Source organism: Lineus longissimus, chromosome 3 (assembly GCF_910592395.1).
Source record: "Lineus longissimus chromosome 3, tnLinLong1.2, whole genome shotgun sequence".
Taxonomy (NCBI): domain Eukaryota; kingdom Metazoa; phylum Nemertea; class Pilidiophora; order Heteronemertea; family Lineidae; genus Lineus; species Lineus longissimus.
Genome location: NC_088310.1, coordinates 4,516,026 through 4,531,910, shown reverse-complemented (window position 1 = coordinate 4,531,910; position 15,885 = coordinate 4,516,026). Strand labels below are relative to the sequence as shown.

The 15,885-nt window shown below is 38.7% G+C and overlaps 1 protein-coding gene across 3 annotated transcripts in view; it reads right to left on the bottom strand.

Moving 5' to 3' along the window:
• Positions 1–514: 514 nt before the first annotated feature.
• Positions 515–15,885, bottom strand: part of LOC135485455 (uncharacterized) — a 56,362-nt gene continuing 40,991 nt past the window's right edge. For all 3 annotated transcript variants that reach the window (XM_064767471.1, XM_064767473.1, XM_064767472.1), the window contains 4 exons: positions 8,015–8,048; positions 7,437–7,643; positions 7,059–7,168; positions 515–6,905 (listed from right to left, as the gene is read on the bottom strand). In XM_064767471.1, the coding sequence (XP_064623541.1) occupies positions 6,756–6,905; positions 7,059–7,168; positions 7,437–7,643; positions 8,015–8,048 (501 nt within the window). In that variant the 3' untranslated portion in view covers positions 515–6,755. The remainder of the gene's footprint in view (positions 6,906–7,058; positions 7,169–7,436; positions 7,644–8,014; positions 8,049–15,885) is intronic.

Here is a 15,885-nt window from a genome sequence, read left to right as displayed (position 1 = left end):
ATGCCAAATTCAAATTCTTGCAAGTGGTGCTGTTGAACTTTTCAAGTGGAAGAAATCAAACTTATTTTCATTCGTGACGTCATTTGCTAATGATTGTTTACACCATTCAACAGCTTGACATGTTCATCAAACCCGATTGACTGGAGAAGTGAAAGTATTAGCTGAAAGATAAAGCAGATTTTTCCTGAATGACAACAGCCTGGATGTACAATTACAACAGTCAAATTGATGACAAACTTCAAGTTAAACCAATCACAATCTTGCAGGAAGATGTCCTGTAATAGGTTAAGTTTACACCTTGGTATTATCTTTTACTGATACAGCAACTCTAAAAATGAGATGATGGCAAGTTCTGTGCGCGATGTCTGGCACAAAATAACTCTTGTGGGGGTACTGATGAGGCTATTCCCGGCTTTATAAGCATCATTGATGGCTTGGAAGCCCATTCAGACCCAGGCCAGGGTCAGGGAAAATAAACTATCCATCCAAAGGTGGTCCAAAATTACCAGACAATGCCTATTATTGAGCCATGTCACCTAGTAGGCCCTGGTGTTTTGGACCGTGAAGATCCACATTGTAATGTGTATATGATTTCTTTTCCTGAACTATGGCAGCCTTTTACAGGCAAATCTGGCAAAAAAGTGCCTAAACATAGGCAACTAAAATTACCAAACAAACAAAAGATATATCATTATGAGAAAGTTTATTTTCACAGAGGATATACAGAGAAATTTTTGAAGAATCAGCCGGATTGCCCAACAGTAGTAGTAGACATCTCAGTCACCTGGATCTTTTCGGAAGTGAAGCATCATGGCTCATGCTTTACTGTTTGAGCAGTGCATCCACACAAATCGATAGTATTCCTGGTCAATATCAATGACGATATGGTGGAACACATGACATACCTCCAGTCTCATAACATAACAATAACATAACACTCACTCAGTCACTGTCGCTCTGACATTTCTGACGACTATTCTACCAGTAGCTTTATCAAAAGGCTCAAAATCATCTGGTCATTTGGCCACAAGTTGTAGAAATTATAGTCAGACTAAGCATATTCATCAACAGAACTCAAACAGGCTACCATCATGCCATTCTCACTTTTAACCACAATTTTTTTGAGACACGCTGTGCATTAAAATATTTTTACAATATCGCGTCGTGCACGCAATTGCCGCGAAAAACGGCTTGATTAACATCACGTGATCCAAAACGTCATAAATATTAATGAGATTTCTTCCAAAAATCACCAAATTAAGTGCCAAAAAAGAAATATTTAGGAAACCGGGTGCTCAAATGTTTTAAAAGATATGAATTCATTTAGGATTGGTCAACCACTTCGCAAAAAATCAATTTACCAAATATCGCCGCAAAGCTGGAAAATATCTTTGAGTGAGGTATGTTCAGCGAAGATTGCGAAAATATCATATTTCGAAAAATTGATCAAACTCGGTTGATTTTGCTTGGAATTTGATGAAATAAACACCAATTTTTTCTTTCAATAACTAACAATTTCGCCATCTTTGATCAATCGCTCTCCCCGAACAGTCGTGCATGCTACAGAGGTTTTAGTCTCTGCCACAAATATGGCGCGAATTAGTATCAAATTTTTACCGATAGGTGACAGTAGCAGCGCAACGCAGAGAGAAACGCTCTTTTGGCGCTGCGAACGGGGGCGCGGCCAACTGACTGTATATACACTATCTAGATCTTGTTGGCGGTCTAGTTGGTAGCCATTTTGTGAAACCTAGACTATCTGACAGATGTCACTATGGATGACATTGGTGAATTTGATCAAAAAGGTTTTACGATTATTACGAGGTTTACAAAAGAGTACTCCCTTTGACTGATCACATATGCACAAAATAACACTTTATCTCCAGGGCTGGAACAGGTGGTGACCATCACTTACATCAAGAACCTTGGCTTTTTCCCCGTCCCCATGTACCCAAGAACTACAACTGCTTGAATGTATACAATGTATCACAAAACCACTCATTTGAACAGACAAAAGAACTTTTTGCCTGCAATCATATAAATTTACTCGTCTGTCAAGATTCTATGACTATGTCTTCTGATAAAAGGGTCATACATTGCAAAAGAAATTCTGAGTGTAAAAATGTAGAGAGGAATTGTGACCCCTCGAAACGACAAAAACCGGTATGATGTAAGCGATGTACACCACCTGGTGTTTGGAAAGGCTAACAAATATTTCCACGCACTTTTGCATCAAAGGTCAAGGTCGACATTATCAACAAGCACTTACATCACAGGAGCAAAAGAATCCACTTTACAGTTTGTTATATCACCAACAGGGGGCAGCGCTGTCGAGTCACTAAGAAGGGGCATGTGTTTGCTTATACACAGATCACCAAATTATATTATACGATTGAGGTGCACATCACTTCACAAATAAGGCAATGTAAGAATACCTTGCCTTGAAAAGTTACTCCAAAAGTAACTGATGACAAGGCCTATATCCACATCAGCATCTGTATTTCACACAGCCTTTTTCAGCAGGCATTACGCAGCTCGAAATGACAAAGACCAAGTGAGATCTAAGTCACATGAAACGTCTTTGAGGGGTTAGGCCTTTAGTGAAACATCCCACCGACTGAAAAAAATCACGACATCTTAGGCCCAAATTAGATATTTAGGCTAAATATGATATTTTGCTTGAATATCATATAATGCCTAAATAGGTCCTTTAACCTAAATATCATATTTCACCTTAAAGGGAGACTATAGGCAGGAGCTACAGGTGGGCCAGATTAAGTTACATGAAATCGCTGATAGGGGTCTCTCTTATCTCACAGTTCAGCAGAACTCTTCAAGTTTAGAGGCGCTGGAATACATTTATCGCTGAATTAAACACTCCCAGTCTCATAAGTGGGTATATAACTACTCTGAAGACCTCCAATTTGACCCCCTATCTCATGCCTTAGGCCCCCTTCCAAGTCATATTTTAGACTCAGTAGCTTTCACCCTTATTTCTATAGTTCCAAAAATGATTTGTTCATTTCACATACATCGGCCTATTTTCATGGTTATGATATATGGGGACATGTCTCATGAAGTATTTACAATCAAATCAAAGGATTTAAACCTAATTACATCCGAAAGCACAAAGTAAATGCAGCAAAGATCACACAATGAAACGGTTACTTTGTCCTATTTATCAAATTTATCCACTTAACAGACACGTAAAATGACTTTAAAGCTCAAATAAATTGCTTTTAATTCAGCGAGTGACCAGCGATTTTCATATGACAGGTAGAGCCTGAATATGTACATGTTACTTATATGACTCCTGATCACTGCAGATATACATCAAAAAATGTGCACAAACATTGTACAGAGCCTTTCTTTGCCCACATATTCCAATACATCCCAGAACCGCCCTCTATATAACTTGCAGTAAACTTCAACAATGCTCGCCTGGCATTCTCTTGAGACTATCCTCCTTTAACATCAACACTATCGCCACCTATACAGAACATTTGCAACTATACGCCAAGCTGAGAACCCCTTTAATGTGATGTGTGAGCTGACAGTTTGTTGGCGTCTTGAAAAAGGAAATCAACTACTTTCTCAGTTATACAATTGTTACAAGATGGCAGCACTAATTTTAGAATTGAATATCATCGTCACTTATAAAAGCTGAACACTTTCCGTGAACTTGGCATTCAAGTTCAAGCCCTCCCACCCAGATAATTTTTTCCCAGCTGAAAGAGGTTTTATTGTAAACAACATTACCATAAATATAATTACTTCCTGCCTGTTCATCATAACCGGCTTTAATTGATGAAAATGAATCCTTTGATTTTTGTACATCATATTAATGACACGACACGTATTATTCAATCATTTTTGTACAAACTCATCTTAATCAAGTCATGATAAGGATAAGGATAGTCTTTGAATACTAGGTGTTACAAAATGTACTTGACAATTTTGATTTCTATCAAATATCTTCTAATATCTTTTAAACCACATAAAGCATATTGTAATTGACATCCAAATGATTTTTTTCTCAATAAATTACTGCATAACTCACTACAATTCCAGAGCAATGATGACCAATATTTACACAGTTATTTCTTCATTTTTCGTGATATTTTCTTGTATGCCATGCGGGCATCGTTGACAGAATTATATGAACCTGTATTTGCGCTACAGACAATTTCAATATACCTGACTTATAATATGAACAATATTTGCCTGTAAAATAGTTCTTCGAAACATCTGTGAGTTAGGCAACAAAAGAGCAATGCTTTTTGGTCGTCAGTTACAATGAACAGAATGTACTCAACTCATGAAGTTGGTAGTTTTCCACATCATAAGTTGGGAGATACTGGAAGTCGAAAATGTCAATTATTTTCTGGAACACCTGGTATGATTGATGAAGACAACTGCATGATGCACACAGTCTCCCTCAGGTTGCCATGACAATGCCGTGGTTCCATCCCTTACAGTGAATGCCGAGACCAAGCCAGTCAAGTTTTCCTGCGCGTGCAGTGACTCTTAGAACATCAATGGTGGAGTCAAGGACAATCTTGCTCATACAGAGTCTTCTCCCAATATGTGACAGTCTACCAAGTGTGAAAATTGACTGGGTGTATTAGAGGCCCATTCATGTGTTTCCCAATTGGTCAATTTTATATATATTTGGAAGATTGTTAAGAGGTAGTGCTTCACTATTGATAATTTGGACATTGGACATTTAAAAGTTGTCCCACACTGTTGATTACTCTGTAATTTTTGGGGAACTTTAAGTAAATCATTCACTGTTGACGAATGTCAAACATTTTTACCTTCTCCTAACCAATAAAGAAAGAGACTGATAGTTTACAGGGACTCTATCTGTCAACTATCTGGCCTGGCATTATCTCGATACACCCCCCCGTTTAACCCAATCTCTAAGTTCATGTGCTTTCTCTCAAAATAGCCAAATGTGTGTGACACCCTGACTTGGATTGAACTCTTCACTTCAACAAAGCAAAAGTTTTCTAGTACAAAAGCCATAACTTAAAGATGCGGTCTGAAGAGAATCAAAATGTACTTGACAACAAAAAAACATTTATCATGAAGTTATGTGGCGTATCTGTAATGTATCGGGAACTAAGAACCATATCATTGTAATGTAAGATGCAACACAATACAACAGGCACCAATTACTTAACTGAGCACTTCAGTGTGTATCAAAAATATTCCAATGACGATTTTTTTAAATCAGGAAAATGCCATGCTTACTCTGGAAAGTCTTTGACCCCCTCAGCCCCCCTCCCCACGGGCAGCAACCCTGACAATGCCGTCACTGGACCTTTAGCTTGGGAACTAATTGTGTCTTATCCATCACAATCGTAAGTTGAGCGACCAAAACTTGTTTGCAATAAACTCCCCTCTTTAATTCCAACATTAGACATGTTCCAGTTCCAACTCCCAATTTCTACTGGCAACCAAAACAGGGCTGCTCCATTCATTTTGATACACACTGTACACAGACGTCATCTTCGCGATCAAGGAGATAGTGCTCAATGCTCTCTTGGTAGACATCAGAATTCGGCAACTGAGGCGCTGACATCATCATCATACATCAAATATTGAAAAATACACATGAAATAGAAAACAAATGCCAATGTAATGAAACAGAAATAGAAATAGATTGGTTCCAATGCTGGGCTGGGGGTAATCAACGGACTACTCTTTATTATCCTTGGAATTACCAAAAACTCATTGAATTAGTTTTGGTATTTGCAATTCTACCGAAGATAGAACAGATTCTATTCCCTCCTTGATTCTACCAATGTAATAGGCCTACCAACAGGCAATTCAACAGCAGGCACACGGTCCTCAAAAAGCCATAGAATCTATTGGGAACCAGTCGAGATCAGAAACATCAGTTATTGTGAAGTGATGTGTACCTCTTGACATGATAAAAATACCAGCACTTCCACCTATAAAACTACTCACTTTAAAAATACGCTAAAATTTTACCAACACCCCTCTCGGCTGAGCTCAAAATTTGACAATCGCAACAGTTGGCTCTTGATTATATGCATGGATTGACCTCTGCACTGCATTTCTTGATCTTAATGAGTGCACTATAGCTACATAACCCATGCCATTTGATAAAAAACTATATCCAAATGTACTTTATCCAAACACTCAGATTCCATTGCTAGTTTATGTCAGACATTATTTCCTGATCCAAGAATTGACCATAAAAACTCTCAACCGTAATCCACGAGGCTTCTCTCTGATCATTTCTTATTTTCAATGATCTGCGACACAACCAGAGGATCAGCAAATCCAATGGTGCCTGTGTATACAATTCTGTTGCACATTCACGGACCGAACAATGTCACTCTTATGCCACCAATCCACATAGAGGTATTTATGAAATCCAAAAAGATTACGATTGCCTCCTTGGGATATACTCATGGGCATAGCCACTCTATCATTATAATACAACCCTCACAACCTCTTGACCATCCTTTACTCGGCATTTTAACATCTCCTAATCGGCAAACACCAACATCATTTTATCACGACCATAAAACAATGATCCCAACATTTCTAATCCACAAGTCATGGTACAATCCGTGAATTTATTCTATTCCGAACTTTCCACAAATTACGCATTCGCATATTCCAAACATTCCAAAATTCGTGCTTGAGATCAGAGATGTAGGATCACGTCTGGAATGCATCCAATCAAAAACAAGTTCTAAGTCACATGGTGTGTGGTTTTATGTCGTCTTATTGCTGGGTGTTTTCTGATTGTGTTGTGAGAGATTTTCTTTTTCTTCATGTTCCTCCGATCGTTCGATTTCTTCCACTAGCCGTGCGTGTTCATCAAGCAATTCATTAAATTCTCGTTTTCTATTGATGGCTGACAACTGGAAAGAAAGGAAGGAAAGGATGGAATCAGAACTTTCAATATGTCAACACCAATAATCTCAATTAAATCTTTGTTTCAGTTGAAAGCTATGTTCTTTGGGTATCTAATGCAGAAGACTTTAGGCAATCTTCTCTTTATCAGAGGTACTTACTCTGATAATTTCAGTAGCAATTTCCGAAGATCTTCTTTTCTTAAGTCGATCTGTTATTGACTGTCGTCGGCACCTTGTATATTGTCCATATGGAGTGACAGCTTCAATTTCTGAAACAAGTAACGAATACGAAGATGTGAAAAGCATACATGTATCATCATCATTTGATTGACCAGTTCACTATGATGGACATGTGGACTTACCACCAGTGAATGTCAATCCTAAAGTCTCCTCCATTCCTTGAAGGATGGATATTGGAATCCCGCAGTGAAAGTTTAGAGTTAGTGTCACCAATCTCATAAATGCTATAAATGTTATAAGGCAGATCATCATTAATTCCGACAAATTCGTGCTTCCAAAAGTCAGCAGATTTCTTACCTCTTTCGCGATCGCGTTGGATTTCATCGTCAACCTCGTCAATTTCTACACTTTCCGTTTCGCCGTCCTCGTTCTTGACTTCTATCGCCACCTCCAAGGCCTTATTTGCCGCCATCTTGGGCTTTGCTGCGGTGATTACTACCGACTTCCTTGACCCTTGGTCACTGGAGATCTCTACGTCAGCACCAGGGACAGAGATGTGAGAATCTAAAAGAAAAAATATCATAAACGAGTTGCTATAACATTGTGTTTAGTTGACAGTAACTTGATATCCGGGTGTTAGTCGACATAGGGAAATGTAACACCAAATGGGAAGAAAAATGTAATTTTTAAATTTTTTTAGATCATGCATAGTCTTGTTGCGTGAAACTCTGCGATTTGATGATGAGAACCACTAACTATAGAGTTGACGGTGACTGGACAGATGGGTAATAATACCCTTAATCATGCCATCGACAGAAGACAGACAAGATGCAAGTAGGCTGGTGGGCAACTTCCAGATAAAAAATGCTTCATGCACCTACTAAACACACCCCCTCAATACATAAATGTCAATTTATTTGAGATGTTCAACCTACCGTCTGGTTTACTGCCTGACTGGAATGGATTTGGCTGCAAAGACACAAAAGACCCGGAATATAAGAATAAGGATTTAGAATTACCGGTACAGGTACATTTACCTGGGAATGAGAAATGGAATTAGAACTGGAATTAATGAATCATAATCGCTCAAAATCGCCTTCCATGAAATTTGATTTGGATTAAAAATTGATACATGATCAGCCTGAAACAACATTGGGCCCCTGAAAATTAATTATTGTTATTGTTAACTCCATAGGATCCGAAATAAGCAATGGTTACATACTGCGGCTTTGTTCATTTATTTGAGATTTTCCAATTATGTAAATATGCCAGGAATATAAATTTAAACTATTGTTGTGTAGACCAATATAGCTATTGGTCTACACAACAATTTTCATTGCATTGATGTATCTCGTTAATGCATTACGGCCATGTTTATTTCTATTTTCGTGTGGTTTACGTGTAGTCAGTGTACAAGAACAGAAACCCAAGATGACTGCCAATTTGTTGAAAGTAGTGCCACTCAGTCGACCAATTTGATAATTTCCACAGACTTCAAAGGCAACTGGATCATTGCTACTAAGGGTAACCAGATAACTCATGCAATGTAAATGACATTTGATGCCAAATGATATTAGTGAAAAGATGCAATAATAAGATTTGATAACATTCATGAAGCTCACTCTCACACACACAAACAAGACTTCTTTGTAAGAAAATAGTTTCCATAGTAACCATGAAACATACAAGTAACGAGACATTTGGAATTCTTTAATTTGATGAGCCGCAGCAGCAATGACATAAAGTTGTAAAGCAGGACTGCACAGCACTAATTGGTCATGGTCCCTCCCTATGGTATCATTTATTCATTTGGTATTAGGTAATAGGTGTTTTTGTTAATCTATTTTGAATGTCAAAGGCGCATATCGAATATTTCAGTTATCTTCCTGTAATTTGTTGGGCTAAAATTTTGTAAGGCTACAATACATACATGTAGGATTTAGAGAACCAAAATAATCAATATTTAGTAGACCTTCCTAAAATGCCATTCAACGAAAGTAAAACTCGATTTTCCAACTCCCTAGTTTGAAATAGTGATTTCGGCCACCACTGCAAGAGGAAAACAGAACAGTTGATAAAAACAACAAAAGTTTTTGAATTCTGAAAACCTGTCTCGAAACCACTAGGAATATACTAACCTGGTTTCTCCTATAAAGTTTCCTATACATATTGCACCTCAATACTCGAAAATATCTTGCCAAGACACCAGTGTTCTAAATATCATCTGTAGGTTAAACTGAGATAAAGACAGATTGCACTGAGAAAGACTGCCACCAATTGCAGGTCGGACAACAAAAACAGTTTTGAATCTATAATACAGGCAGCAAGGACCAAGTTCACAATCTATTATCAAAGCAGCAAGAACCAAATTTAGAATCTTTAATCCAGGCAATGAGAAACAAGTCGGAATTTATTATCCAGGCAACAGGAGACAAGTCAGAATCTATTATCCAGGCAGCAAGAGACAAGTCAGAATCTATTATCCAGGCAGCAAGAGACAAGTCGGAATCTATTATCCAGGCAGCAAGAGACAAGTCAGAATCTATTATCCAGGCAGCAAGAGACAAGTCAGAATCTATTATCCAGGCAGCAAGAGACAAGTCAGAATCTATTATCCAGGCAGCAAGAGACAAGTCAGAATCTATTATCCAGGCAGCAACAGACAAGTCAGAATATACTATCCAGGCAGCAACAGACAAGTCAGAATATATTTTTCAGGCATCAGAAGACTAGGGAGTCCGAGTTTATCAATATCATCTTTCATTAGTGGAAAGTCCTCTGATCTCAGTCTACTACCAGTTACAGCCGATCATACATTGATATTCGAGAGGCAGAATAATCTATATTAGGTCCTATAATTGATAGTCAGCGGTTAAGGTTACCACAGGGTCCAGACATCGACATCATGGTCAGATGAGCACACCGCTAATTAGTTGTATGACTAACTCATTAATTTGAACAGAAAGAGATGAATATTGAGAGTATCACCGGAAGTGCACACATGCACAATCTATGCACACTTTCTGAGCCTGAGCCAGCATTCAGAAGACAAAAATAATGTACTCCACGTAAAGAGTAAAACCAAATGCCAACCGCAAGAACCACAAATCGTGGAATAATTAATCTATTCCGCAGGAAGAACCCAATAAGATTGAGAAAAATATGAACATCCTAAGACATACTCCACAAGCCCTTTGTCAACTGGTATCCCGCACTGGTAAGGTGACTATAATAATGGAGAAAAGTCCCTTAATATAACAATGTAAATGCTGATCTGGAGATCAAACCCCCAATCCTCATGTATAAGGTGTAAGATTGAGAAATATTGCGCTAAATGCTGGAAAAATGTCAACTTGAACTTAAACTTATAAGAACTGATAAGGACCGTTTGAGCACATTACTATTTCTCAGCGCTTTATGATACTGTGTTGACACGATTAAGCTGGTTAAGGCACGCCAACAACACATACTGATAAGGGTAGGGCTGTTACAGGCAAATTAGGCCTGTACAGTGCCCCTCAATTGCGTCAACACAGTTTATAGTTGTGCTGATCATTACTAAAAGCCGAGTAAATACCTATTACTCAAGCCAATCAAAAACCACAGACCTTTTAATCAGACCCGTTCCCTTAATGCGATGAACTGAAAATTGTTTTGTATTCATGTATAAAATATTTTCATTAATGATTTTAGAAGCTGTTAAAATGAAATATGGGGAACTATATGTATGAGTAAACAAAATGGATGGAATGACGCATGAGGACTTGGCAATCACTGATGCCAGACATGAGTTGGACATTGCAAAAAGCTGAGAGGGTCATTTTGACCTAAAACTCTTTAACCATTTGCCCTGCCCCCTTAGAAATCCTAATTATCCGACTGGAAAAATACCTGATGTGTAAACTAATGATCTTCATCCTTTTCACCACAGAAAACTTCGCTGAACCTCGAGAGAGCTACTGAAGAACTGGAAACAACATCAACAACCTGCACCCAGTAACTTTCAATTATGGCCAATCGATTTTTGATTGGCTAAGTGACTGGTGGCCGATAGCGAGGCATACCAGATATGCCAGCAATTGAGTGGGGGATCAATGCTGGCGATCCACAAGACAGATGAACAAGTATCGTGTGGACTAATCGAAGTGTAACATAGTCTCTACAATGTACTAGGTGACACAAAAGATATCATTACTTTTGGCCTTGAACAACACACAAAATACAATCAAATTTGATGCCCTCACGTTGGTCTGGTCGGTGTAACATGGATGCTCATTTTGTCACTGTCAGATCAACCAAGTGCTCCATGATACACCACCTGAACCCACATGATTTCAAAACAATAAGGGCTGCATCACTACTGTGGTCTGCAGGGTCGATTGGTGACTAATGACGCCCAGTAAAACCAACCCAGGGTGCACAAGTGCCAAAAAGTAAATGTCTATTGCGCAATAATGAATGCAGGTAATAAGATGAAACTAACTGGAAACCAAAAATATTTATCTCAGCTATATTTGGCGGAAATTTGGTAAAAATCTCATTTTTATTTTGCGAGTTATTCAAGATCAAAAGTGCATCATCTTTTTTTTGTCACCTAGTATGTTAGTATTGTGTGATTCAGTCATCGATCAATTAACGGCAAAATCGATCTTGTTGATTGAAAAGCTTAATGCAAATAAAGTAGGATGTACTGCTAAGAAGTAAGCAGGCATGACATGCTAAGGTGAATACACAGAATCATGCACAGGGTGAAACTGACTACTGCTGATACTTGAAAGCAGATTCTTAGTGGATTGTGCCTAAAATATATCAAGTTTGAGGTGTTTCAGAATCGAAACTGATACCTCACTCTCCATTGTCTCACCAAACATGTTTTGTGGCTGTCATTTCTCCCAAATGTTGGCTGTTGCCTCAGTTTTGGTCAATATTTTAGCTCCACCCCTCCAGTTTGGTATCAACTGTCGCCATTCTCCCCCAATGCATCTTTCAACTGAATTCCTTTCTGGTCTTTCACCATATCGAATCAGGAGGATTTAGAGCCCGGGGAACTTAGGGCCTGGGGAAAGTAGAACCTGGTCAATATAGAACTGAGAGAACATAGGACCTGAGGAACACAGGGATGATCCCCCTTACCTTTCTGCTGATGACACTGGTAAACAAAGCCTCCAAGAGTGCATTACATATAGAATAAGAGACAGATATCACCTGGAAGCTATTCCATGTCCTCTAAGCGTCAACAAGTTAATGATCCGCATGAGAACGACAAAGTACCTCGAAGGCAAAACAGAAAAACACTTTGCTCAATATAGATCTGACGGAATATCATAACAATGTATTCACGTGGCGTTGCAAATTTCATATTTTTCGTTTGAGAGTCTATTGTACGTTGTAACATATCATAACTGCCTCGGGTATCTGTTATGTCTCGTTTTCTCGAGTGGCCACAACGAATATTGATTCCCAGCAAGTGGGCATAAACTGTTCAGATGCGGCTACTGGTTAGGCACCTGTCTGACAGTTTCGGGTGATGGAACTTTTCATGTCTGTTCACTGAATCAGGTAAATTTTAAATATTCATTTCACTTCCGAAACACTGTACTTCAGACATGTATGTTACCTGATGGTGGTAAATATTGAAAACAGAGTAAGAATCAAAGAGTTAAACAATACTGGGATGGATCTAGGATTTTCAGAAGGAGGGTATGAAGTTGAATTTTAAGTCGGATAAGCTTTGGCAAACATACAGTGAAAACTGTAGGCTCCTCATCTACAGAATTCAGTCAAAATCCCTGTGGCTGTAGAATTATCAGGAACAAATGACGGTTTACAGAATCCAGTCAAAATCCTTGTAAAATCATCAGGAACAGATGAAGGTAGGCCTATATAGATTCCAGTCATAATCCCTGTAGACTCATCAGGAACAGATCAAGATCTACAGAATTCAGTCAAAATCCCTGTGAAATCATCAGGAACAAAATGACGGTACACATAATCCAGTCAAAATCCTTGTAAAATCATCAGGAACAGATGAAGGTATGCTTATATAGAATCTGTCATAATCCCTGTGGACTCATCAGGAACAGATCAAGATATATACAGAATTCAGTCAAAATCCCTGTGAAATCATCAGGAACAAAATGACGGCATACAGAATCGAGTCGTCATAATCCCTGTGGACTCATCAGGAACAGATCAAGATATATACAGAATTCAGTCAAAATCCCTGTGAAATCATCAGGAACAAAATGACGGCATACAGAATCGAGTCAAAATCCTTGTAAAATCATCAGGAACGGATGAAGGTAGGCCTATATAGAATCCAGTCATAATCCCTGTAGACTCATCAGGAACAGATCAAGATATATACAGAATTCAGTCAAAATCCCTGTGAAATCATCAGGGACAGATGAAGGTATAAAGAATCCAGTCAAAATCACTAAAGAATCATCGGAAAATTGAAATTCTTAAAATGGATGATACTATATACATGTTGACAACAGCCAGCCACCAATGGAGTTTGTCATCGAAGAAGGCAATGCTTCCAATGGTGCTCATCCTCAAGTAACTAATGGTTTGTAATAATATCTTCCTCTCTGTCTCCATGTCTATCTTTATCTTTCCGTGGCTATATATATCCCGCTACTATTTAGAGACCACTGACACGAGTTCCAAGATGTTGCCTGTTCCTATGTTTAGAAACTTGCAGCTATTTCTAGAGTTGCCTGTAGCTTTTGACAACAATGGTAAGATGGACTGTGTAACACTTCAGGCGATGAAAAACAGGAAAAAGTACCAGGAAATTATCTCCGCCATCGGCTTGGTGAATAAACTATTGATAAATAGGGCGCCCCCAGGTAAAGGTTTTTACCTATTGGGTGGAAATAACTTTCTACTCATTTTTATGCGAGCAGAAGATTTAGAGTCAAACTACACTCAGGTAATGCAAGACAATTTCAACTTGCCTTGACATTATAAACATAAAATTTTGTGTACGACATCTCACCCATCTGGTAAGGGTCAAATACCCTCTGTTATCCTCTGCCAGTCTAACATTTGCCAAAATCTGTATGAAGAACACGTTTTTTGGTGTCCCTTGAGGGCATTTGCCCCCCTCTAGCTCCGGCCCTGATATTTGCTACAGCTAAAGTGGCTCTTGCCAAAAAGAGTTATTTGGCTGGATGCCCAGCAATATAGCTACTGCATGTCTTGGATCCTGATCACACTCTCGATATAACCTGTGTCATTTCTATAAATCAGTTTGCATATGCACAATGCATCAGCCACAAAAACACAACCTATTGGCCAATGCAATATACTGGTACCTCTCACCTGATATTGGGGGTTGCATGGGCCCCGAGGATTATCTGTGACTTACATTATAAACTTGAATCCATGGCAACCATAAAATAATGCTCCAAAGCATACTGCATAAAGCCTGCTTCTTAACCACTGCTCTAATCAGCAAAATATGACATAAATGGTTACCTTGGGTATTTAACTGCTTCTGCAAAAACTGACAAAATTTTATAATCTGAAATTTACAATGAAAGCAGGGCAAATACCACAATGACAATGAGAGCTCGATCTCAGTTACCTCCAATTGATAGCATGAAAACTGAAGCACCCCATGCTGCACCCCAAACCACACTGGTCTACCAACTCCCACAGACTTTTAGAAATGTTGTCAATGAGAGGTGCGAAACTAATTTGACTGTGAACTAGATGATGTCTGTCTTAAATAGCAGTCAATGTGAACCTTATAAATATTCTATACTTCCATGATTCGACACATTGTCAGCTAGGATGTCATTATTGTTCCCCACAAAATCACCCATAAACCACAGATTCTGTGGCAGCAGGGTGTGTCCCTTTATCCCCCAGCAAATGTGTTGAACACCAGAAGATCACTATCCCATCAGTGCAGTGGTAAATGAATGGAAACAGCTATTCCCCTGTACAGTTACAATAAGAAAGGAGATGGTTAACAGTAGACATTTATCAGCTTCCATACAAGTGCTAACCAACAATCGTTCAAATAAGGTTAACCTTTTCTGAGGGGGGAGGAGATGCCTAGGGGTAGACAACATGGTTTCTAACAACTGTTTTAAAAAGACCCCATCCGGGTGGCTCTTGCCGGATATAGGTGGATGCATGGGCCCCCGAGGATTACCTGTGACTTGCAAACTTGAATCCATGGAAACCATGAGAGAATGCTTCAGGGTCTACAAAACTGCTTTCATAACTGTTTCTTGATATATAAGCACATTTAGCTGCTTCTGGACAGACTCTTACTGAAATATCATGGCTCAATATCCAGAAAATCTATTCTGTTTTTGGCCAATTCCAATTCAACGAAAGAGACAACCCTCAAGTTGAAAATGGATATATTCACCAACACACTCAAATATCAATTGCTGATACGTGAGCTTCGACCAAAAACAAAATAATAATGTATGATATCAGTAATCTAAATCTAGCATTAACAAATATTATGAAAAGCTTGACAAAAATACATCAAATGACATTGTGGATTTCAGAAATCTGCCAATGAACAAATATAGTATAAGGCGCATAAGCACGATCCAAGGCCAGTAGGCATAAGGCCGTGGACAAAACTTTCTAGGTTTACACCACTTGATGAGGAATACCAAGAAATAATTGAAACTGTAATTTTAATTGATATGTGGCATTTGGTCATTTGGGATGAAGCTGCAGACTGTTTTTACGGCTTCAGAGACAGGTTGGGTCTATCAGAAGTCGGGTACATACCCCCGCCCCCATCCAAAACATCAAATTAAAAATTTCT